The 23,190-nt window shown below is 43.5% G+C and overlaps 2 protein-coding genes and 1 long non-coding RNA gene across 5 annotated transcripts; 1 reads left to right on the top strand and 2 right to left on the bottom strand.

Annotated features, from left to right (window-relative positions):
• The first annotated feature begins 6,171 nt into the window (after positions 1–6,171).
• Positions 6,172–7,857, top strand: LOC132461788 (uncharacterized). Its single transcript, XR_009526678.1, has 2 exons — positions 6,172–7,500; positions 7,669–7,857. It is a non-coding gene; the product is annotated as an uncharacterized LOC132461788 (long non-coding RNA).
• zgc:153990 (uncharacterized protein LOC768125 homolog) lies at positions 7,663–11,192 on the bottom strand. Of its 3 annotated transcripts, none has more exons than XM_060057197.1 (4): positions 10,996–11,192; positions 9,623–9,821; positions 8,796–9,254; positions 7,663–8,607 (listed from the first exon to the last, which is right to left on the bottom strand). In XM_060057197.1, the coding sequence occupies exons 2-4, from the start codon at positions 9,747–9,749 to the stop codon at positions 8,198–8,200; spliced, it is 996 nt and encodes a 331-aa protein (XP_059913180.1). In that variant the 5' UTR covers positions 9,750–9,821; positions 10,996–11,192; the 3' UTR covers positions 7,663–8,197. The 3 variants fall into 3 exon arrangements, with proteins under 3 accessions (XP_059913180.1, XP_059913178.1, XP_059913179.1); XM_060057195.1 differs by having other exon boundaries at positions 10,854–10,996; XM_060057196.1 differs by lacking the exon at positions 10,996–11,192 and adding an exon at positions 10,854–10,989 and having other exon boundaries at positions 9,623–9,818.
• A 2,751-nt stretch (positions 11,193–13,943) lies between these two features.
• Positions 13,944–19,665, bottom strand: capns1a (calpain, small subunit 1 a). Its single transcript, XM_060057193.1, has 11 exons — positions 19,521–19,665; positions 18,549–18,595; positions 18,376–18,412; positions 18,036–18,128; positions 17,828–17,885; positions 17,345–17,409; positions 17,001–17,073; positions 15,637–15,711; positions 15,295–15,411; positions 15,099–15,157; positions 13,944–14,980 (listed from the first exon to the last, which is right to left on the bottom strand). Exons 2-11 carry the CDS (start codon positions 18,593–18,595, stop codon positions 14,954–14,956), a joined length of 651 nt encoding a protein of 216 aa, XP_059913176.1. The 5' UTR covers positions 19,521–19,665; the 3' UTR covers positions 13,944–14,953.
• Positions 19,666–23,190: the final 3,525 nt, after the last annotated feature.

Raw genomic sequence — 23,190 nt, 5'->3', positions numbered from 1 at the left:
CAACAGCATGTAAAAAAACAAACTACAGTTTGCGAGATCAAAAGGAACGTTAATCTCGCGAGAAAAACATTGACGTCGTTAAAATGGGTTTGCAGCGTCGTTAATAACGCGTTAATCTGACTTTATCTTAATATATCTGCTCAATTGAAATACACTATTTTTGTACTTGGTATATTAAAGTGTTACTTACGGTGTACGTTGTACCCTGGCTCTTATCTTGGCTCTCATGCCCCTGGCTGCTGCTTCCAGCAGCTGAATCATCAATCTAGATAACATATTAACATTTTGTATAATATGTTGTGAAATGCATGCTATACTTGGCCAAGTCAACGCCTCTACATAACATATTAACAATCTAGATAACATATAAACATTATTTATAATTTTAGATTTTAGCATAACAAACTAGCTGGTTAACTTATTTGTCACAGGTTAATAGAAATTAGAAGATTGCCCTATTTACAACTACCACCATGGATAGCTTGCTCATCAATTGTAAGCCAGTGACTACGGCTAACATGTTAAAATAGATAATCTAGATGTTGACAACAACACCAGCTTGCTTATTTTACCAGATCATAACGGTCTATATATGCAAGGCTAGCTGTAGGGAACGTTACCTCATCTGCGAATAGAAAGCTCACATTTGGCAACTTCAACGCCACATCTTACCTTTTCACTGTCACCAGTCGGTGGTTTTCCAAAGAAATTTGATATTTTTAAATGTTTTGAGGCACCTTCCTCCAGACATTTTTTCTTTTTATCTCTTAGCTTTTCAGCTCCACCTTTTCGTTTTGGTGCCGACGGCATGCTCTCGCACTCTCAAAAACAACTTCGTCTGCTAGAGAATGACGCAAGGCAAGGAAAGGCAACTTTTTTTATTTTTTTATGCAACCCAATGTGCTATAAATAAACAATAAAAGGAAAGGGCACAAAATAAATAAAATATAATATAAGCTAGAGTGAGTGATATTTAATAACACCTAAAACAAGAGTTTGGAAGAGGCAACGAAGAGCTGGGCCTCATGGGTTGTGCGCATGCGTAGAACTGGGTGCCGCGTTGTGTGTATGTATGCAAATCCAAATTCTCTACACTTCGGCTGTGTAAGAACCAATTTAGAGGTGTTTATTAATAAGGTGGAGATCTTTTCTTACTTTGGACTTCCGAAGTCTGTAAAACACATATTAGAAGACACTTAAAAAAAAATCGAAAAATAGTCACCATGAGTGTGAAGACCGACTGCGAGTAGCAGTATAAAACCAGTCAGTGCGATTAGATGGGTATAGCTCTTGGAGAAAATTACGCTTGTGCCGCTGTGTTAACCATTGTAGGGCTGATGCGATGATGGGCGTGGGCCGGTACATAATAGTGATGGGCCGGTCGGTTTATATTTTCGGCCATCGGCCCACCGGGGATGTCCCCGGTATTCCCGATGGCCAGTCCGCCCCTGGATGGCACACGGGATCCTTTGGGCCAAGAAAATATATCTGTAGTTGTGTTTTGTTTTGTTGACGAAAACGATGTGTGTGAACGCCTCTTGGTATGGCCACACCTGAGAAAGGTGATGCAGAGGCTCTGACAGGTGTCATCATTGATGAGCTCACCAGCGCAGGACTCAGCACAGACAAAATTCTGAGTCAGGTTTATGATGGCGCATCACTCATGTCTGGCAAGCATGGTGGTGTGCAGAAATTGCTCCAAAACAAGCTGGATCGTAACATACCATATATTCATTGCTTTAATCACCAACTTAATTTGGTTGTGATTCATGTACAACTTCATCAGGAAGCCAACCGTGGCTGTTCTGTACAAAGGTGAAACCCTGAAACATTTCTTGGACCAGAGATGGACTGGCCACTTGGCAACGGTAAAAGTTGTGGTGAAAAGTTTTTACGACATATTCACATTACTGACCGAGGTGGAAAACACACAAGGCCTTGGAGCCGAGGTTCGCGTCGAGGCTACGGGGCTGCTTCGTTACATTCCGCTGCAGCGTTTTCTTTTCACTGCTCACCTTCTTAAGAAACGGTTGTCACTTTTTGAGCCGCCTAACAGACTACCACAAGCCGATGATATGGACTTGTTCACCGCGGTGTTACGGCTGCCGTCTAATGTGTATGTGATGTTGAATGATTCTGTATGCAAATCCAGCTGGGTCATTCCCTTCCGATGATTGGTCCCCTCCCTACTTCCTGGATCCCATCGAAGCTACCAATCGGGAGTCTCCAATCAAGCCAGCTGCATATAAATAGCGTGTGTGTCCACAGTTCGGGGCGGCTGTGAACCAGTGATCAGTCCGCCTCTTTGTTGGTGCCTACCTTTTGTGGTTGCTTAGGGAATTGGAGTTTTGATGTTGTTGTATTGCCTGGCTGCGATTGAGTGGTTTCAGCCAGTGTCTTTGTTAACCTTGTGTAGCTTTCTTTTGTTACAATTCTGTGTGCGTGTGCACTCTTTTCAGTTGATTAAACCCCCGATTTTGACCCGAATCTGCCCATTGTCACCTATCCATTTCATTTAACATCCCAATCACGTGTTGCGGCTCTTAATACGAGCCGGGTCGTAACATAAATGGGGGCTCGTCCGGGATCTTAAATGAAAACCATCTGAGAACCATGGCAGAAAAGTTTATTTTCGATACATTTGTTGAACATCCTACTGTTGTACAAGTGTATAATTGTAGGAAGGATGATTTAGTGGAGATAGCTATCCACTTCAACATTCCCTTTATCAGGTCCATGCTAAAAAAAGAAATTAGAGAACGAGTGATTGGTGGATTGGTGGAACAGGGTGTGATTACTATGACTGAGCAGTTGGAGTCCATGTCTCTTCCCAGTGCCTCAGCAGAAGCAGCGACTGATCCAAGTGCTGAGACGCCCTCAGGCTCAGGGAAAGCCTACCAGGCAGGTGAGCGATGATCTTTCCCCACCGAGCGGTACTGGCAGTACTGGGGCAAGGCTTAAAGTCCGTCTGGCTAGGCTGCAACTGGAAGCTCATGAGCGGGAGATGCAAGCCCAGCTCCAGTTCAGGTTGGAGATAAGAAAAGCTGAAATTCAGGCTGAGACGGCAGTGAGACTGAAACCGCTCGAGCTTGAGGTTTCTGAAACAGGACGGAGTGCTCCTAGAGGCTCAGGTACGTCACCACCTTCCACCACCTCCACCAGCTCACCTAAAGTGGTGTTTGACATTAGTAAGCATGTGGCTTTAGTACCTGTATTTCGGGATAGTGAAGTTGACTCCTATTTCAATGTGTTTGAGAGAATAGCTGCTGCTCTACAATGGCCACCTGAAATATGGACGCTTCTGCTTCAGTGTAAAATGCATGGTAAAGCTCAGGATGCTATGGGCGCAAAACTTCTGCTCAGACCTATGTTGAGTTTGCCCGTGAGAAGGGAACGCTATTTGATAAATGGTGTGCAACATGTAAAGTTGGTGATTTCAATGCTTTGAGAGAGCTGATCCTGTTAGAGGACTTTAAGCGGTGTTTGTCTGAGCGTATTGTTGTGCACCTGAATGAGCAGAAAGCAGGAGTACTTTCTGCTGCCGCTGTACTGGCTGATGAGTATGTGTTAACTCATAAATTTGCTTTTTCTCCAGTCTCTGCTGTTTCACATCCCCCTCCTCCTAGATCATCTAACCCACGTGGGTCGCAAGAGGAAAGGGAATGTTATTACTGCCACCAAGTTGGCCATGTCATTGCAAATTGCTTGTCACTAAAACGCAGAGAACAGCCCTCACGCTCCTTTCAAGCAAAAGGGGTAGGACTGATTAAAGCAGATCATGGGGTGAACACTAACTCATCTGATCAGAAAATGTATGACTGTTTTAAGCCATTCGTATTTGATGCATTTGTGTCACTGTCTGGTGAGGCAGCTGATAGACACTCCGTACGGATCTTGCGAGATACTGCTTGCTCTCAATCTGTTATTCTGGCATCAGCGCTGCCTTTTTCTGGTAACTCGGCTTGCCATTACCAATCAGTTCTTAGAGAGGTTGAAATGGGTTACATACCACGGCCAGTGCACCGCATCCATATTCAGTCCACTCTCGTTACTGGATTCTTCCCAGTAGCAGTTTGTACTGAACTGCCAATCCCCGGTATCGTACTCCTGATGGGGAACGATATCGCAGGGGGTAAGGTAACTCCCTCACTAGAAGTTCTAGATCAACCCCAGTGTGATTGGAACCAGCCATCTGATCAGACACCTCCGAATGTATTCCCAGCCTGCGCTGTAACTCGTGCTCGCTCCCATGAGATTACCCCAGATGATCATGAAGTTTCGTTGTCCGACAGTTTATTCATGTCAGTTCTCTCAGGTGACAAAGAGGAGAAAGAGGCTGAGAGTATCTTATTGCCTGTTCAGGGGGAGTCTGATGCGCAAGCGCTCCCGACTGGCCCGGAACTGCCGTTAGCTGGAGGTACGGCATTTCCAGTCAACCGAGCACGCTTGAGCCAGATGCAGAAAGCAGACCCGACCTTGCAAGGGTGTTTTGCCAAGGTGGTGGGTAACAACAAAGCAAGGGATGAAAAAGTGGCATATATTATGGATGGTGAGATGCTGTTACGTAAATGGTCTTCCTTCGTAACTGGTGATTCTGATTGTGATTCTGTTTACCAGATAGTCGTTCCTGTAGGATGCCGCCAGCATGTGATGTCAGTGGCTCACGAGAGTACGTGGGCAGGACATTTGGGCATAACCAAAACGTATCAGGCAGTCCTCCGACATTTCTATTGGCCAGGTCTAAAGTCGGACATTGGCAAACATTGCCGTGTTTGCCATGTGTGTCAGGTTGGCGGGAAACCTAACCAGATTGTCCCTCCTGCGCCATTACACCCCATTCCTGTGATAGCAGAGCCATTTGAGCGAGTGATTGTTGACTGTGTTGGCCCTCTACCTCGAACTAAAAGTGGAAATCAGTATTTGTTAACTATTATGTGCGCCGCCACTCGTTACCCAGAGGCTATTCCACTCCGTTCGATAACCGCTAGTGCCGTAGTGAAGGCTTTGCTTAAGTTTTTTTCTACTTTTGGATTACCGCAGGTGATCCAGACAGACCAGGGCTCTAATTTTAAGTCTGGTCTCTTCAGACAGGTACTCAAGAGCTTGAGTGTGCATCACATCGTGTCGTCTGCATACCACCCCCGATCGCAAGGAGCTTTAGAGCGCTGGCATCAGACACTAAAGTCGATGCTCAGGAAGTACTGTATCGAGACTGAGAAGCAGTGGGATGAGGGAGTCCCATTTGTCTTGTTTGCTGCCCGTGATGCCGTGCAGGAATCGACTGGCTTTAGTCCTGTACAGCTGACGGTATTGATCATCCTGTTGCTTACTTTTCCCGCAAATTCAACCGACACCAGGCAAATTACTCCACCATTGAGAAAGAAACCCTTGCTCTGTTGTTGGCACTACAGCACCTTGAGGTCTATGTTGGGTCTACCTCTCTGCTTGTTGTGTTCACTGATCATAATCCCCTTGTTTTTCTGTCCCGCATGTTTAGTCACAACCAGCGACTCATGCGGTGGGCTCTGTTGGTACAAGACTTCAACCTCGATATCCAACATAAAAAGGGGTCTGAAAATGTGGTCGCTGATGCTTTGTCTAGGCGCTAGAGCTATGTGTGTTAGCTATGTTTTATGCATGAAACCTTAACGCCAAGCCGCAAGGGCTTGTAATTTAAGGGGGGGAGTGTTACGGCTGCCGTCTAATGTGTATGTGATGTTGAATGATTCTGTATGCAAATCCAGCTGGGTCATTCCCTTCCGATGATTGGTCCCCTCCCTACTTCCTGGATCCCATCGAAGCTACCAATCGGGAGTCTCCAATCAAGCCAGCTGCATATAAATAGCGTGTGTGTCCACAGTTCGGGGCGGCTGTGAACCAGTGATCAGTCCGCCTCTTTGTTGGTGCCTACCTTTTGTGGTTGCTTAGGGAATTGGAGTTTTGATGTTGTTGTATTGCCTGGCTGCGATTGAGTGGTTTCAGCCAGTGTCTTTGTTAACCTTGTGTAGCTTTCTTTTGTTACAATTCTGTGTGCGTGTGCACTCTTTTCAGTTGATTAAACCCCCGATTTTGACCCGAATCTGCCCATTGTCACCTATCCATTTCATTTAACATCCCAATCACGTGTTGCGGCTCTTAATACGAGGCGGGTCGTAACAGCGGTAACACTTGTGAACAGCGCTTCAGACTGTGTGAAGACACTGTGGGATCTCTGCGCTCCTCCAGCCACGGCCACGGAGGCTGTGCCGGTGTCCGACCCCGGTCCAACCAAGAGAAGACGCACAATTAACAAGAACCTCCGTGGATTTACAGTTGAAGCAACAGTTGGTCAGCCACAAAGTGACATAGACGAAAAGACTGAGTTCAAGAGTATTTTACAGTTATTGATGCTGTGCAAGGAGAGATGGATGCGCGTTTTGGAGAGTGCAGTAGCGAGCTCATTGGCGCACTGGCTGCTTTGAACCCAGAGGCCGGGGATAATTTCCTGGACCCATCAAAGGTAATCCCTCTCCTGCTAGCTGGAACTGATGTGGCTGAATCTGAATATACTGTGGCCCGTGAGTTCCTGGTTAAGAAAATGAATGACACCCCGATTCCCCCCGAAGACGGAAAATGGACAATAGCAAACATCCTTACCACATTCAACTGCACTCCAGGCTATGTAGGCTGTTCTCACAGCCTACACCCTTGCCCTAACTTTAGGAGCTTCCACAGCAATGTGTGAAAACTAATTTTCCACACTGAAAAACGTCTTCTCAGAGCATCGGCGAAGTATGCTGTACAGACGCAAGGCCCAGCTGATTCAGCTTGCTTTTGAAAGGACCTGACTCACAAGTTTACGTCCGAGTGAAAGGATATGTTGAGGAGGTTCAGCTCGGAGGAACGCCGCCTCCCGCTGTACTGACAGCAGGGAGGACAGCGCTGACTCCACTCAAAGTAGGCCTATGCTACCTTGTGTGTGTGTATGTGCGTCTAATGGCAATGCATATCCCTGTTCACTTCTTTTCCACCTAATATGTTGTATAGTCCAGTGTTTTATGGATATATATTCATAGCATTGCTTCTATGTAATGTAATGCTTTAAATGATGAGGAACGATGTGATGTAGGCTATAGGCTACCGGGTCATATTGCCGTTGGTTATGTTTAACGTGATGATTATGTGCTGCGCGAATAGAGGATAGGATTATTCAAAATATACGTACTGTAGGCTAATAATAATTGTGCCCCCCTATGCATTTCATATGCCCCCCTATGTGGTTCAAAATGTGACATGATTCAGAAATTGAAGTCTATCAGGATTTTATTGTTTGCAAGGAACTTCAAATCAATAGCTTGTTGAAATTAACAAACAATGAAAGTGTAAAAGTCAAAACTCAATGTGCAGAACTCCAAAACTGTATTCAAACAATGGACTTCAGTGTTTAATCATCTGTAAATATGATATAGTTCCTCATATCCTTTTGACCTTATTATTATTAACCTTCCACTTAAGGCAGGGGTGCCCAACCTTTTTTGACCCAAGATCTAATTTTCAAGTAGCCATTTTATTTTATTTAAAAATATATAATTTTTTTTCTCTTCACCCCTCACGGTCGACTTGGGATCTGTCGGCGGTCTACTGGTAGACCGCGATCGACTGGTTGGGCACCCCTGACTTAAGGTATAGCATTGTTTTGAATCATTAAAAATCCCTCACCTTAAAGTACATAAAAATCCTGCCTTGCTTAGAAATGCACACGTAAATCTGCCTGGCACAAAAATACTGACCATATAATGGTCACAGTCAGAAAGAATGTATATAAAGTGTAAAAAAATCCCAACACTCAACATAGCAAACAATCGTTGCTCACATTGATCGTTGCTCAAAATACACCTCATCTGTATCCCTACAAATATTAATGTCTGGGGAAACGTAGCTAGCAGTGAGACACAGTTACTCCTCCATTACTATTCCACAGGTTGGAACTTCAACACTGGTGGATTCATTCAAAGTTCCTCATCCCATGGTTCTCGAAGCAGTATAAACTGTACGGTTAGGGGATTCCACTAAGTCATCGTTGGATTTTGACGTCGGTCTTTGCGGCCTCAAGTACCAGACTATTTGGGTCCAACGGCCGCAAATTAAAAACACTTTAACCGCGTGGCCCTTTTGTCGTTCCTTAACGCCCCCCCCCCCCCCCCCCCCCCGGCGTCCGCTACAGTGGCGGCTTTCCGTTGAGTTTGTCGTGCATGAGGGCGACGGCGCCGCCCGCAAAGTTCCGGAGCACGTCCACCGTCTCGCGCTGCAGCTGCAGGGACTGCCGCACAAACGAGTGCTGGCTCTCGGCCAGCTGCTGCAGCGACTCGGCCAGCAGCTCCAGGGAGCGCGACACCGTCTCCAGCAGCACGTTGGCGGTGTGCTGCTCCTGCAGGCTGAGCGCCGCACTCTGCAGCATGGAGCCCTGCGCGTCCAGTGGGGGGGCCGGCGTCTCGGGCAGGACGGCCGAGAAGGAAGAGGAGGACGCCGAGGGTGACGGCGCCAACGCCGCTAAGGAGGAGAGGGGGGCCAACGTGGCTTGCGGCGGGGGCGGACGGCGGAAGTGGTCCGGCGACGGCGCTTTCGAGTCTGAGACGAGGCGGGAGAAAGAGGGAGATTGACTGAGGTGAGGAGCCGTGCACAACGCTGAGAACAATTAAAAGACTCAATGTCGCTTTGCTTTACATTTAAGATGAGGACTTTTTACTGAAGTACTAAATGTCTGTTCATAGAGTCTGACGGAAAACATCTAAATGAGGAACCAAAGAAGCACTTACATGCGGCGACCGATGGATCTTCTTGAAGGTTTTGGATGGCACGCGTGTCCAGCAAGTACGAGGCAATAGGCGGCCGCACGTCTAAGTCAGGGGGAGTCAGGGGGTTCCAGTCCTCGTCTCCCATGAGAGAAGACTCCCCCCGATCATCCAGCCCCTCCTCGCCCACTGGACTGTGTTCCTCCAGGCTTCTCGGGTTCTTGTGGTCCATCTGTAGGATCTGGTGCACAATTTTCTCCGTGGCACTCAGGTCCCGGGTTCTGCGGAAGCCGAGGCTTTGGTTGCCCGGGCTCGAGGTACGCATGGCCATCAGCTTCCTGCGGGTGTCGCACTTGAGGTCCGACCACTTCTTGACCACCTCGATGACCTCGCGCTGGCACTCGCCGATCTCATTGACGGCCGCGGTTACTGTAGCCCACGTGCGCTTTCTCAGGTTGCTGTGCACGCTATGATAACGTCTCCCTGCCGAAACATAAGCAACAGATAAAATGGATCAACTCATCGGATCATTAACTATAGGTTCTATATACGTTCTCTGGCTCAATTAATTGTAAGTACTTTGGGTCTTAAAGGCTGCCTAAAAAAAAGCCTTCAAGCATAATGCTGCCACCCACATTTTAGGAGGTATGACCTATGGAAACTATCTAAGAAAATCCAAATAGAAAGATTAAAAGAGGGGTTAGTTATTCAATCAAAAACCCTGCAGCACCATTTCATTTAAGGAAGAAAATATAAATAGCACAACTTCAGAAGCTTTTCTTGAAAAGCCAAAGGCTAACCAAATCAAAACTACAAAAGTAAGCAAAAACAAATGAACTGCTCTTACTTACCAACAAGTATATGGTGATGTTTTTTCACTTCATCCAACATGATGTGTACTTCACTGAAACTGAACCGTGCTTTCCTTTTCTTGAAGCGTACACCACCCTCTCCGGTGTAGTAGATCTTTGAAGCCATCCTTCAGGCTGTGTTGATCAGGAATGTGTTCTTTCGCCTGTACCTCCACGTGAGGCCTGTGGAAGCAGGCTACTGAAAAATGTAAATCATAGGCCAAGAAAAGGAGTGAGATATTGTGCTGCTGACTGCTTCATTCTTAAGACTTCAAACGTCAGTGATTCCCCTATGATATTTTCCAGCAGTGGCACTCAGGTGTGTGTGGAGTGCACTATGTTGATGTGTGTGTTTGCACAGAGCTGATGTGCGCTAGTGCAGAGGTTGGAGTGTGATCAGTGATTCCAGTCTGTTGCATTCCAACAGATATGTTCTAATAAAACGTTATTGCAAAATTGTTGTGTGCAATTTGTAGCCATCACATCGTCTGGGTTTAATTCATTATTCTGTTATACCGGATAAATATGTAGGCTACTATATGTAATTAGGGGAGTTTTTCTTTTTTTGTCTATATGCCTCCTGCGATTTACTGTAAAAGCGATTCATGAGCTAGTACCCCCTACTGTATCATCATGCGATTTTAAGGCGTAAAGCAATTTAGCAGTCAGTATACAACATCGATTCTAATTTGTATTGTAAATGTGCGAAACATGTACATGTAGGTCAAACCTGCATTGGACATGTTTTGTATCGTACATGATTGTTTTTCCGACAATCCCTATTCCATCCCAACTCGCTGGCCAAGTAAGATAAATACTATAGCCCTCAACCAAGATTGTTGGTTGTGCATTTACAAAGGACAAAGACATGCTGTCATACAAACACGTTTGCGTTATTGGGGGTCAAAGTGAATAGAGAGGAGGCTATTTGTGTGGAAAAAATTGGTTTTCCCAGCTCAGATAGATCCCATGCTAGCTGGACACTCCTTCAACAAGCTAAGCCAAATTGAAATAAAAAAAAAAAGTGTTGAACCTACAACAACTATAACCCAATATTTTGGTTGATTGCGTTACAATGCAGTTACATTAAAACGTAAACAATTCATTGTAACTACCGACTTTGTAGTCTGAGCTCCGTGTTGTTAGCTAACATGGCTAACATTATGGTTGAAAACTAGGATAACACAAATCAAATCGGGTTCTGAATGGAACGTGAATAATAATGGCTTACCTTGGAAAAAAACTTTAGCATGTGCTTCTGTCCGTAAACGTGATTAGTATAAAATAAACGAAAATATATGCTTTTACTTTTTAGAGACAACGCGAATGTCCCTCACCAAGCATGTCCAAATCCTGCTCTTCTGCGCACTTACCATCTGCGCACAAACCTGCGTAGTTGTCTTCTGCGCACTCTTCCGCTTTTTTTTTGGATCTTAAAGGGAAACTTCACCCATTTCCATTAAGCTTTGTATCGTTAGTAACCCACTCATAATTTTGAATTGTCGTGCATCATTCCCTTATTTTATGGAGACTGGAGAGATCCGTATCGATCTCCAACACTTCCTGTTTAAGATGACGCAATATGACGATTTTTGCGTAGAAGTAAATAGGAAGAGTAAGGGGAAGATTCTCGTAAGACCCACTGACGCTACAGACTAGGGATGGGCACGAGTAGTAAATTCCAAACTCAAGTGATCTAAGGAATTCCTCGAGGATCAATCGAGTAGGCCTACTCGTTTAATCAAATCTATTTTTAGAATGCAACGCATCTGCAGCAGGAATAGGCCTGATGATGAACGGCAATATTACCAACCAAACATGTAATGCTTATTCTCCATCAAAACAGTAAGTTATCAGAGTATTCATTATTTATTTTTGCAAACGTTGCAAACACATTTCCTTACAAAAATAAATATGCGTCTCACAATTTAAATCACGTCGAACCGTTAAAAAACAGTTAAAAAAACAAGTAGCCTAACCATTGCAAATAATTTAAAGCTCCAAATAAAACGGCAGCAAATGGACTATGGAAATACTCAGCGTTGTGATCTTCTCTACACGCCCGGGATTACAGCTGCGTCTTGCGGCGGTGAAAATAGCCGACACACTTCGTTGCTCCGGGTCTGCTTTCCCGAACTCACCGTTGTGTTTCAGGAGCATATGTTGCCGCATAGTACTTTCTGGTAGCTCGATTTCGCTTGCCATATTTTACATTTCACCTTGATCTCCTATTTCTTTAAAGTATTTCAATTCTTCGCTGCGCTTTGCTTTAACCGCCATCTCTTAACTTTTTGAATTCTGGCGTGCCTGCACACGGCACGGAACGCGCCACACAGAAATGGATACATTTCATTTGCTTTGTGATTGATACATTTGCTTCAGAAAACTTTGTTTGTGTGTGTATATGCAAACTTGAGTTTGCCTGTCCACCAACCGAGTTCATTTGTAACGAGGAGTACTCGAGTAATCGATTCCTCACGCCTATCCCTACTACAGACCTATTAGAGCAGTGCCAGTGGGTGGGTCTTCACAAGCAGAAACTAACATCCACAGCGTCTGAAACTAAGCTAACAGAGGTTGTTGATAAAACTGAAGTACAATGGCGGAAGGTACTGGATCTGACATAGAAGATGGGGATTTTGAAGATCTGATGCTCGAATCAGATGTTTGTGGCTAGCTCTACGAGCCGCAATATAGCGACGTGCAGCTGAAGCTGATAGAGGAACAGGAGGCGGAGATCTAGATCAGCTGAAGTGGCCAGCGAAGCTGTGCATTGTGGTGCATGGTGGGAGTTGTTGTCTTCAATCCACGAGTGCCAAAAAGTCACTTTCTGCCTTTTCTCGGTCAAGGCGGCACCAAATTAGAATTTTATTTTATTATTCGACTACATGACCCAATTTCAATACATATTCATGCCTCCACCGGTGAAATGCTCCTTTAAAGGCAGCCTAGAAAGCCTTCAAGCGTATTGCTGCCACCCACTAAAAATGAAATATTTCCTAAAATAAAAATAAAACAAAATCACACCCGGTTTCGGATTCTAAATCCAAAGCCATAACTTACCATTTATCTGTTGCAATGCAGACATAAATGGAGCACCCTTTCAAACACTCAGCACATAACCCATCTAGATGCTAACCCAGCAGCACCCAGCTTACCTGCTCCAAAACCACAACCTCATTCTGGCCGCCCTCCTTTCCACTGCACTTGGCGTAACCCTTCTCCCAACAGTCTGCTGGATTGAATACAAATGCCTTCCCAATACTTTCCTTCATCTCAGTGAAGGACATGAACTACATGACCCACATGATGTAAAAGCACAGCCAAAACATCAGGTCAGCCGTCCGATCGCCTGTGACGCTGCAGAATCTGAAGAAATCATAACCCCCTCACACACCCACACACCTCAGTGACAGATGTGCTCCTCCCAAAGGTCTCACAGTAAGCTCTCCAACATGTCCCATAGGGTAAGATAGTGAGGAAATAGTGGAGGAACGCAGCGCCTCCACCAATTCATCCCTTGCAGGCTTACAGGCCCTCTATGTTACTCCCTACGAGTAGTCTCACACAGGATGTTTCCTCCCCACCTACAGAGTATGGGGAAATTATCCCTGCCCGCAGTATATACCCCAATCACCGCCCACTCAGCCTTACAAGCCACTGCAGCCGACGCCCATTTCCAATCAGGACATGACAGGCTGCCGGAAAGCTGAGGCACGACCACTATTTACACACACCAGCCAAAGCCTTCCCATAATTCCACCCAACGTCTTACAAACACCCTGCAATCTAGAGCTACTCAACAAGGGGCATTCTAATTGTAGACACCTACCCAGATAGCAGGCAGTGAAACTCCTACAAACACTTTCTCGAGTGCGTCCATCGACAACCAAGTATACCCCTTGTAATAATTTGACAGAGAAAACCTGACCTGTATTACCTCATACATCAACCAAAAGAAAAATAATCCTCCATCGAATCTGGCCCGTGCCTATACTGAACACAATCTCTGAAAGAGATTGAGGCCTTCACAGCTTATAACGTTGAACACACACACATATATACAGTATATGTCCTGGGATAATAACAAGCTTCAGAACATGGCTCGTTCTATGGCCTCCATGCAATACAAGATCTATACTAAGTAGATTTAACAGAATTGCTTCAAGGCATACATTAAACAGAGGGATGTTATGAGCATAAGATGTATTAAAATATCTAAAGCCACAAACCAAAGTGTAAGATATACAGTCCAAAGGTAATTTCCACAAATTATACTACCTAAACAAGGAAGGTTATTTCTTGAATGAAGGATGCACACTAATGTAATAATGTGTTTTATTTCCAATATAGCACACATTAGTATTAGACATTTTGGTAACAGTTCAGTGAATTTGGCAAAGACCGTGTATTTTTAAATGGCATCCCTCCTCTCCGCTGCATTGGCATGGTCATTTGTTGTGATATCCTAAGTTCTAAAGTTGTGCTGTTATAACTTTGTGTAGGCATTCCAAAAAACACTGCAAACCCTAACAAGCTACAGACATGGCAAATCCTGTGGCCATGCACCAAATCCATAACAAACAAAAAAGTATAAAAGCTCCACAGATGGTACAATATCAACTTTGCCAACCAAACCATTGCTAACAGAAAAAACTAAATATTTGTATTGACTTAAATGGTTGCTCACTACTCAGTCATTGTTTGTATTTACTATGGGATAAGCACCAATATTAGTTCATAAGAATAATTTGAAAAATAATACATTGGTTTTGCAAAAGCGTTCTGGTTGCCATTTATTGTGTTCCAATATCAGTAGGGGTCTTCCTTGTGTCAGTGCAAACGTGTTAGTATGGCTAACCCTCTTTATTCCCTAGAAAAATACACACCACCTCGGAATATATGAAAAAAAAAAGCCTGTGCGATGCAATAAACTATAAAATAAAGCCCCAATCATGCATGGCAGACCAGATATCCATGCTATATGATTGAGGGGGGAATCATTTTGTCAGTTTCTGATACCATTATGGGTGCAGGTTTACACTGAAGGCACCCTTTTTGGTTTTGTTTTTTGAATAGACAAGGTTGGTGCGAATTCTAGGTTTTCTTAAATGATTGCTGACACCTATAGTTTTTCTCCCAAAAACCAGAGCAGTACGACGTGTATAAAAAATATTCTAAGATATTTATCTATATGTTTTCCACATTAAAATAAAACCTGCACACATATTGGTTCATAAACAGTTAATCGCTGCAAAGGTCAAATATATACGGCATCGCGGCATATATAAAGTTGTTCCCCGTCGTAGGCCGTTGCAAAATTCTCCCCATTCAAGAGTACATGGTCAACTGGAGCCACTGAAACGACAAGAAAAACACATTAAAAAGACAGCCACATGACATTTTTCACCATGACCTTAAACACCTTTTAAGTTAAACAATTTAAATGTCCGAGGACCTTTTCGATTTAAATTACCTCTTTAACGTTGACCTTGATGGTCCCATTGTTATCTTTATCCAGGGTTTTGAAGGCACCTGAATTGAAACGGTAGAAGAAATGACATCAGAATAATATTCATCATGTTTCCCAAGGTGATCTCTTTAACTCTTCTATGTAACAAAAATACGGCAGGTTTTAAATGGATAACGAGGTTAAGTTTCAAACCACTTACGACACATGGCATCCAGCCTGACGAGGCATCCAATGTAGTTATCAAAGTCCAGGTTTCCGCTTTCATCACTGTATCTGCGGACTATCATCTGACACAACTGATCGTTGAGGGGGAACCCTGCAGAACAGGCACAGTGGGTAAGGCCGGTGGCTGCCAGTGGCCTGTTTTGCCTGGCAAAAGGACTTGTCCGGACTGCATGGCATTTTTGAGTCAAGGCACTCGGCATGTATTCAAAGCGGAGAAGAGTTATATCAATAGGATCATTCACAGAAATGCACAGTGGATTTCAATAACCAAGAGGTGTCAACTATTTGCATAATGAGAGGATTCTTTTTGTTTTACCTGCGGCGGTGAAAGCTCCAGGGAGCTCCTTTCCACTGATGACCCCAGAGCCATCCTGGTCAAAGTTCAGGTACACTCCCTACAAGAAGAGAAGTTATTACCATTCCTAAATGAAAATACGTCTAATTGACTACAACATGACAGCTACTCTAATTACCCCTCTGACAAAGTTTCTAATCAAACTGGAAATTAAGGTACAACATTATTTGATGACCCCAAGGTTCCAATATATATTTTACATATCATATGTCAAAACTATTTTACACCTCGTGATACTCCTCTCAGTGCAGTATAAGCCAACCAAACCAGAAAATAACTGCGTAATGGTGTACCGGGCCGGATCCGGCCCGCGGGCCATATGTTTGACAGCCCTGGTGTACATAGTCAAAAGGTACATCAGGGTCCCGCTCAGTAAGGCAACATGAGGGGCACAAGCCTCCACCCTCACTAAATCACAACACACCCCAGCTCCACTCATAATTATCGATGGATTCCCAGTACCCTTCTCCTCCAAAGTCAAGAGCCTCGGCGTCATCCTGGACAACACCCTCTCATTCGCACCCCATATTCACAACATCACCCGGACTGCATTCTCCCACCTCCGCAACATCGCCAGACTCCGCCCATCACTGACCCAATCCATCACTGAAATCCTAGTTCACTCATTTGTCACATCACGCATAGACTACTGCAACGCCCTCCTCACCGGACTCCCCACCAAACTCATCAACAGACTGCAGATCATTCAGAACTCAGCCGCCCGGATCATCACCCGCACCAAATCATCTGACCACATCACCCCTGTCCTCATTCAACTTCACTGGCTCCCAGTACACTACCGTATCCAATACAAAACCCTACTCCTCACCTACAAAGCTCTCCACAACCTAGCCCCCAGTTATCTCTGCGACCTCCTCCAAGAATACACTCCCTCCCGCTCCCTCCGCTCAACCTCTGCTGGACTACTATGTATCCCCACATCACGACTCACTACAATGGGTGCCCGGTCATTCAGCTGTTCAGCACCCAGGCTCTGGAACTCCCTCCCCCCACACATAAAACAGTCAGACACCATTACAACCTTCAAGTCACAACTCAAAACTCACCTGTTCAAACTCGCACACAACGTCTAACTGATCACTGTTTTGATTGTTTTTTTTGTTTTGTTTTGTCTTGTTTTTGTTTTATTTATTTCTTATTGCTTATGTTTATTTATTTATTTATTTCCACAATGTCTTGTTTTTTAAAAAATGTATGATGACTATATGCTCTGTAAGGTGACCTTGGGTGTCTTGAAAGGCGCCTCTAAATTAAATGTATTATTATTATTATTATTAAGCACTACTAAGAAACAGCCATGACACTTGCCTGCCATTTCTTGATGTTGTTCCAGAGGTATTTGAACTCATGGAATCCAAGTTTTCCGGTGCTGTCGCTCTAGATAGAAATGTTAAGGAAAATAAAGAGCACTTTCCCTACCATGTGTACTTAAAACCTTACACATGACAGTGAGGTTCTACACAGCGACAATCCAGTTTAAACAAGCTCTATTCAGAATTTTGTCGATCTCACCTTAAGTACTGTATTATGTGCATGAGTGAGCCATTTGCCGTTATCAATAAACAGTAGTTGAAGAAGACATTTGTTTGGTGTCAAACACGACGGTTGGCACGTTAATCATGGCAAATGAAGCCAGCGGGGAAGATACATCCATGACGGCCACCATGCTCCGGCAGGACTCAATGCTGAAGCCATCTGTCTTCAGGGCGGCATCTGAAATTAAAAGCCCAAACCAAGGCCGACATCAATGCGGGGTCTTGTGTGGACTTCAACAGCAATCCGTTCGTAAGAAACCAGTGATAGAATATGTTGCTGTAAGTACGATTTTATAGCCATTATTTGAGTGTTATTTGTATGAAAGGGCATGGCCTTCCATCAGCATAGATATGCGTTGTGATAATATCTGTTTTGAGTTTGCTGCGCCTGCCTCTGTACGAGTCAGGTTTCTGACCACTCCCTGCTCATATCTCAAGGCTCGAGAAACAGGAACCTCTCAATGGCAGAGAAAAATATGGAGGCTGAAAGGGGTGGTTGTTATCCTCTTGGGAGGAAGAGTTTGAAAATCAAATCTCAAATCTTACATACAGCAGCTTTGAAGTAAGATCAAACTCTAGCGTCCTAGGGCCCTTACGTTTAGAGATGATCTTGTTCAGGATGTCCATCAGTTCCTTGGGGCTCACCTCCATGTCCTACACGGAGAGAGTGCTCAAGTCAATGTTCAAACAGGCTTGTTTGAGGAGGTTTACGCCAGCCCTCCCTGTAGAATCTCACGTGTAATTTAGCTGTCACTTAGCTCAACAAAAAAAAAAAATGCATGGGACAATTCAGGCAATGCTCACCTCTCCAGCGAGCTGCTTGAAGACTCTGCGGAACTTGGCATCCTCTTCGGACTCATTGTGCTCTGCGTACGCCAACGGCCTGCGTGGTGGGGGCTGATAGGGGCACACACGCCATTAAACAGTGAGCGTTCAGTAACCGCAGAGAGATGGCTTATAATATAAATGGCTTTCTTGTGTAAAGTTGGTGTAAGATAAAATGAGTTATGCTTTAATAATACCCAGACATAAATAAGGGGCTCACAGCATTGTAGCAAACTGATGGTCATCTAATTTGTAGCATACTTAGGTATGCTACGTGCATACTTAGGTATGCACGTAGGTGGATATGCTTGCAACTTACAGGTTCAGAGGGAACAAACTGAGCTGGATCGATGTTGCTATAAGGGCAAAGAGGGTGAAAATGTGTCATTGTCTACATTCAGCAGAAATGCAGTTGTAATCTCTGTATCACATCTAAATGATGTACCCTACATGTGGTTTTATAATATTAAAGTATAACAGACAAAAGCTTACCTCACAATATCCAGGAAGCCACCGATAAGTCTTCTGGCTAAAGACATCTTCAACAATGCAGAGAGCACAATAACATAAATTAGGCAACAACGTAATGCTGCAAGATGAACCACGTTTCAATCAACATAATTATCAGTCTAGCAAACTTGTTCTGTGAAGTGTGAACCAAGCGAGTACCTCTGGCGGTTGAGTAAGACAGGAAGTCAACAGATTGCCAAAACTATGTTACCCATAAACCCTTAAAATGTTGTGATAGGAAACATATCATGGATCATCACATTGTTATAACGTTTGCTTAAGTTCACTACATTGCAGTCAACGCTTTCAAAACACACCTTTTGGATACACCCATACAACAGTTGTTTCCCGGAAAATAAAAGTGGAAATGTTTTAATCATTGCTGTGGGCAGAGATCTGTGTTCAAGCCGTAGTCACGTGGGTCTGACAGAGAAGATGAAGCGAAGTGTTTATATGTGAACAAATTATGTCGATCCGGCTTAAAGAAGCACAATGAAGCAATAGATGGAGAAGCGCCAAGTTTAGCTTATCTTTAAGGCCTATACGCATCATAAAAATCTCTTCCCTTCCCCTGAAAGTAAACACTCGAACAAACATCCGCAAGCTTGTAAAAGCTAGAGTGAACTTCATTTATGGATTAATTAATACTTATTCTAGTCTCAATCCTAGGTTTTATTTAATCTGGTCCGTTTATCTGACAAAAGTACGGGCTGGCTGTTAACCATGGATAGATCAAGTTTTTTTAAAAAACGCCTCATACCAATAATGACTCCTTTAGCCAGGAAGCTCACAGCACAGCAACCCAGGCTGTCTAGTTGCGCAAGGTATACAATCAACGACAACGTTGTGATCGATCCACCGTTGTTCTGCAATGTACCTCTTATCAATACGTATGCTAAAATAATGCATTAGCAGTGAAACATGAGAACCATCGTTTAAGTCGAGTATACTGACCTTAACGCAAAGTACTTCGCAGAGTCGACGACGAACGTGAAACGGCAACTGGCTCTGAATACCACAGCTGGCACGCACTTCCGGTGACACACGCCCCACTCCGAGGAGAGACGCAACTCTCCCAGGACGACTCCCTCTAATCTCTAACAAACAACGCGTTCAATATATACCTGTATATATATATACTTTCTTTTTATATAGTCGATGGTTCAATCTGCATGACCTTTAACCTTAAGTAAGTTTCGGTGTCTGATCAGAAGTCCGATTATATTCAGTTATTGCGATTCAGTACTGCAACATGTTCAAAAACGTACCCCTTGGTGCAATGCAAACACCAACATGGCATATTACCGCCATCTACTGGACGGTAATGTAAATCGTAGATGCAAACCAGCCACAAAACCGCCTCCTCTACCAAAAAGACAGTCGTTAAATCCAGCAACGAATATTTCATCAATGAGATCAACATGCGAACACGTATTCTTTGAATGAAACACCACCAGGTGTCCAGAAACCACACGCGCGATTCACCTTCACGTACATGATGGATTTTAAACCATCGAAGACAAGTAAGATCATCATGTGTATAGTGAAAGGTGGTTTATTACCAAAGTTATCAAAACATAGACCCAAACTATTTTGCATACATTTCTTTGGACCCTAAGAGGAAAAAAAACGGATAGGCCACCTGCCTATCTTAAGAAACCGAACATTTAAAGGAAAGTAACAGATATAGCCTAGATATTGGATGCTAACCCAACTCACCAATTCCTACAGTGTATGTTCTGCAATCACGAATCCCGAAGATAGAGCTACATTTTTTGATGTGGTGCCGACTAAATCCGCCAGATGGGGTCCTTTATAGCTGCAAGATTTGAATTAGAAATCTTCCCTAGCCTCATAAAGCTTACGTGCAGACTACAACATCAATGCCATAGAACTGTTGGATTATTTAAATAATGTATAGATGATTCATCTTTATCCAAATAAACATTGACGTATATCTCCTAACATATATAACGTATCTTTTTATATAGGCTATTTCTATATAATTATTATAACGGGTCACGTTTACATAGCTATGTTTTCTTTAATAGTAATAAGCGATGAATAAAGTGTATGTTTGTGTAATGTAGAAACCAAGTGGACAGTGAAATAGGATTATCAAGTTATGTTTTCATTATATACTTTTGGTGCAATACATTAAAAAGGATTGTCAAAATGTAGCTGAGTCAGGCCTTAACCATTTTGCAATCGAAATTCTATTGGGTAAAGCCTGTAGGTGTTATGCTACAGTACATGCCATATGTGCATGCACACTATTTTATCGAGGGAGAGTTACGTTTTGGTCGCTGCTGATGCAGTGTGTGTGTGTGTGTGTGTGTGTGTGTGTGTGTGTGTGTGTGTGTGTGTGTGTGTGTGTGTGTGTGTGTGTGTGTGTGTGTGTGTGTGTGTGTGTGTGTTTGTGTGAACGCGCGTGCACTTGCACACACACACACCCACGTAAAGCAAGGGTTTTTTATTCAATTGTGATCCTTATGTGCTCAGAAATCTTAAATGATTGATTAATAAAAAAAACAAAATCCTTAATCTATCAACATATAAACATATAGCCACAATACAATGATGTTATCTCATCTTGGGCATCCTCTTTGTTCTTCCTATGTTGTTCTCCTCCTCTCAAATGTTTAATTTCTCTTTCAACACAGCAGCCAGCTCGGCTAACCCCAGAGGCACTCCCGACGTACACCTTATTGATGAATGTGACAATCAGGATCCCGTCCATCCGCCATGACACATACCAGAGATGCTAAAATATCCGTCATCACAGACCTACACTGATACGCTGATCTGTTTATGGTTTCCTATCCGCTAAATAAGAGGTGACCAAAGAAACAGACCCCATACAACAACTGACAGGAGCACGACGGGGTTCTATAGAAACAAGATATCTCCCCTTCAATTCCCACTTCAGCTCAAATCAGTCCATCCATGAAATAGAGGTATCCATGGTTACACCAGGAACCATGTTTAGTGGTTCCCTCAGTGACTCTCTTCATCCTCCAGCAGTCTTCACCTTTTCATCTCATTCAACGGTGGCTTCCAGAACCCTCTCTACTGCACCACCACCACCACCAACAGCACAAGGCAACGCAAACACCCACTATTTGAGTAAAAGAAATACAAAAAATAGTCAGCGTTCAATAATGGAACAATCCTGTGTTATTTCTACTGATTCGATGAGAAAAAAACGAATGCGGGATGGCTTTTGTATTATTAATGCCTCCAAAACACCAAATTGGTGGGTTTACCTGCCTATATCCCTATAGGGGGTAAATTGGTGAGCCTAAGTAGTGCCTAGTTACCAAGGCTACAGGTCGAAGTCTGGCAGGAGCATCCCCAATATGACAGATTTGCAGTCTTCAGAACAACCTGTTACCTTGACAACGCAATTTTATCATTCAAGCCCATTGCTACCTTCTCCCACAGTAGGAATCGAATGTACCCTAAGTGTTAAACGCTGCCAATTCCTTTCAGACTGCAATTCAAGATAGAGAGGAGGAAAGTAGACAGGCTGAGGAGATCCATGGAAATATTCCAGTTATAATGTCACTCTGGGATGGCACATTGAACAAACATTCGCAGATAATAGGCAAAGAGATAATGGGCTCTGTGTAATGAATGGGGAACGCGGCAGTTAGGAAGCCGTTCACCCAAAGCAGCAAGACTCTATAATTAATGTTATCAGGCCCTTTTTTTTTCTTCCTTGTCTTTTATTTCGTAACTATAATAAGGACCACCCCGAAAAGAAAGCCAATGTTGAATATCCTAACTGCAACAGCTCTGAGTGAAGCAGCAAAAAATAGCCTATAGTAACAGGAGTATCAAATGATAGCCTGCAAATGCTACGGGTTGAGTTAGGATCTCTTCCTTGGTTGCATGTCTTTGTATGGAACTTAATGAACTACCCTGCATCCGCAATGCTGGCAATGCGTCTATGAGAGGACAGTGCATCTTATTCCATTCATGCTGATGTGTAGCAAAGACTGGTGTGTGTGTGTGTGTGTGTGTGTGTGTTTGTGTGTTTGACATGCTTTGTAGTCACAATCAATATTACTCATTATACGAAATAAACGTTAGTCCGTTTTGCCAGTAAGTATACGTATACTATATTGACAATACTAAATATCGTTTAGTCAATTATTGCAACAACATCTAAACCTAATTTACATTGGAGTGTTTCAACTTGTTTCCAGGAGCTGATTAAACAAACAGATTAGACAGTTCACTATAAAATAATATATATATTATTTCAAAATCACTTTCATGAATTTGAATTCCTGGATGTTTCTTATATCATTTTATACTTATTTACTTTTATTATAAATCTTTTCTATATACATAGTACATCAGGTTACCTTTTTCATTAGGGTTGAGTGTAAATCTAATTATTTAATCTCTTATAGCTTCCATCTATTAAAAGAACCCTATTGTTGTGAGCATGCGTCACTCAATATGTCCATACACCATTCAATCGTTTATAGCCTTTGGTAGTCTGTGCTTCCAAGTCAATTTGATTGCAATCATGTGAAACACACACTGAATCTTTGAGCTCTCAAATGGCAAATAATAAAGAGTGAGGAGTCAGTGAAAGAAAGGAGCAGAAGAC

The sequence above is a fragment of the Gadus macrocephalus genome, chromosome 7 (assembly GCF_031168955.1).
Source record: "Gadus macrocephalus chromosome 7, ASM3116895v1".
Lineage (NCBI taxonomy): Eukaryota > Metazoa > Chordata > Actinopteri > Gadiformes > Gadidae > Gadus > Gadus macrocephalus.
The sequence above is the reverse complement of the archived record's forward strand: the minus strand, read 5'-3'. Positions and strand labels throughout refer to the sequence as shown.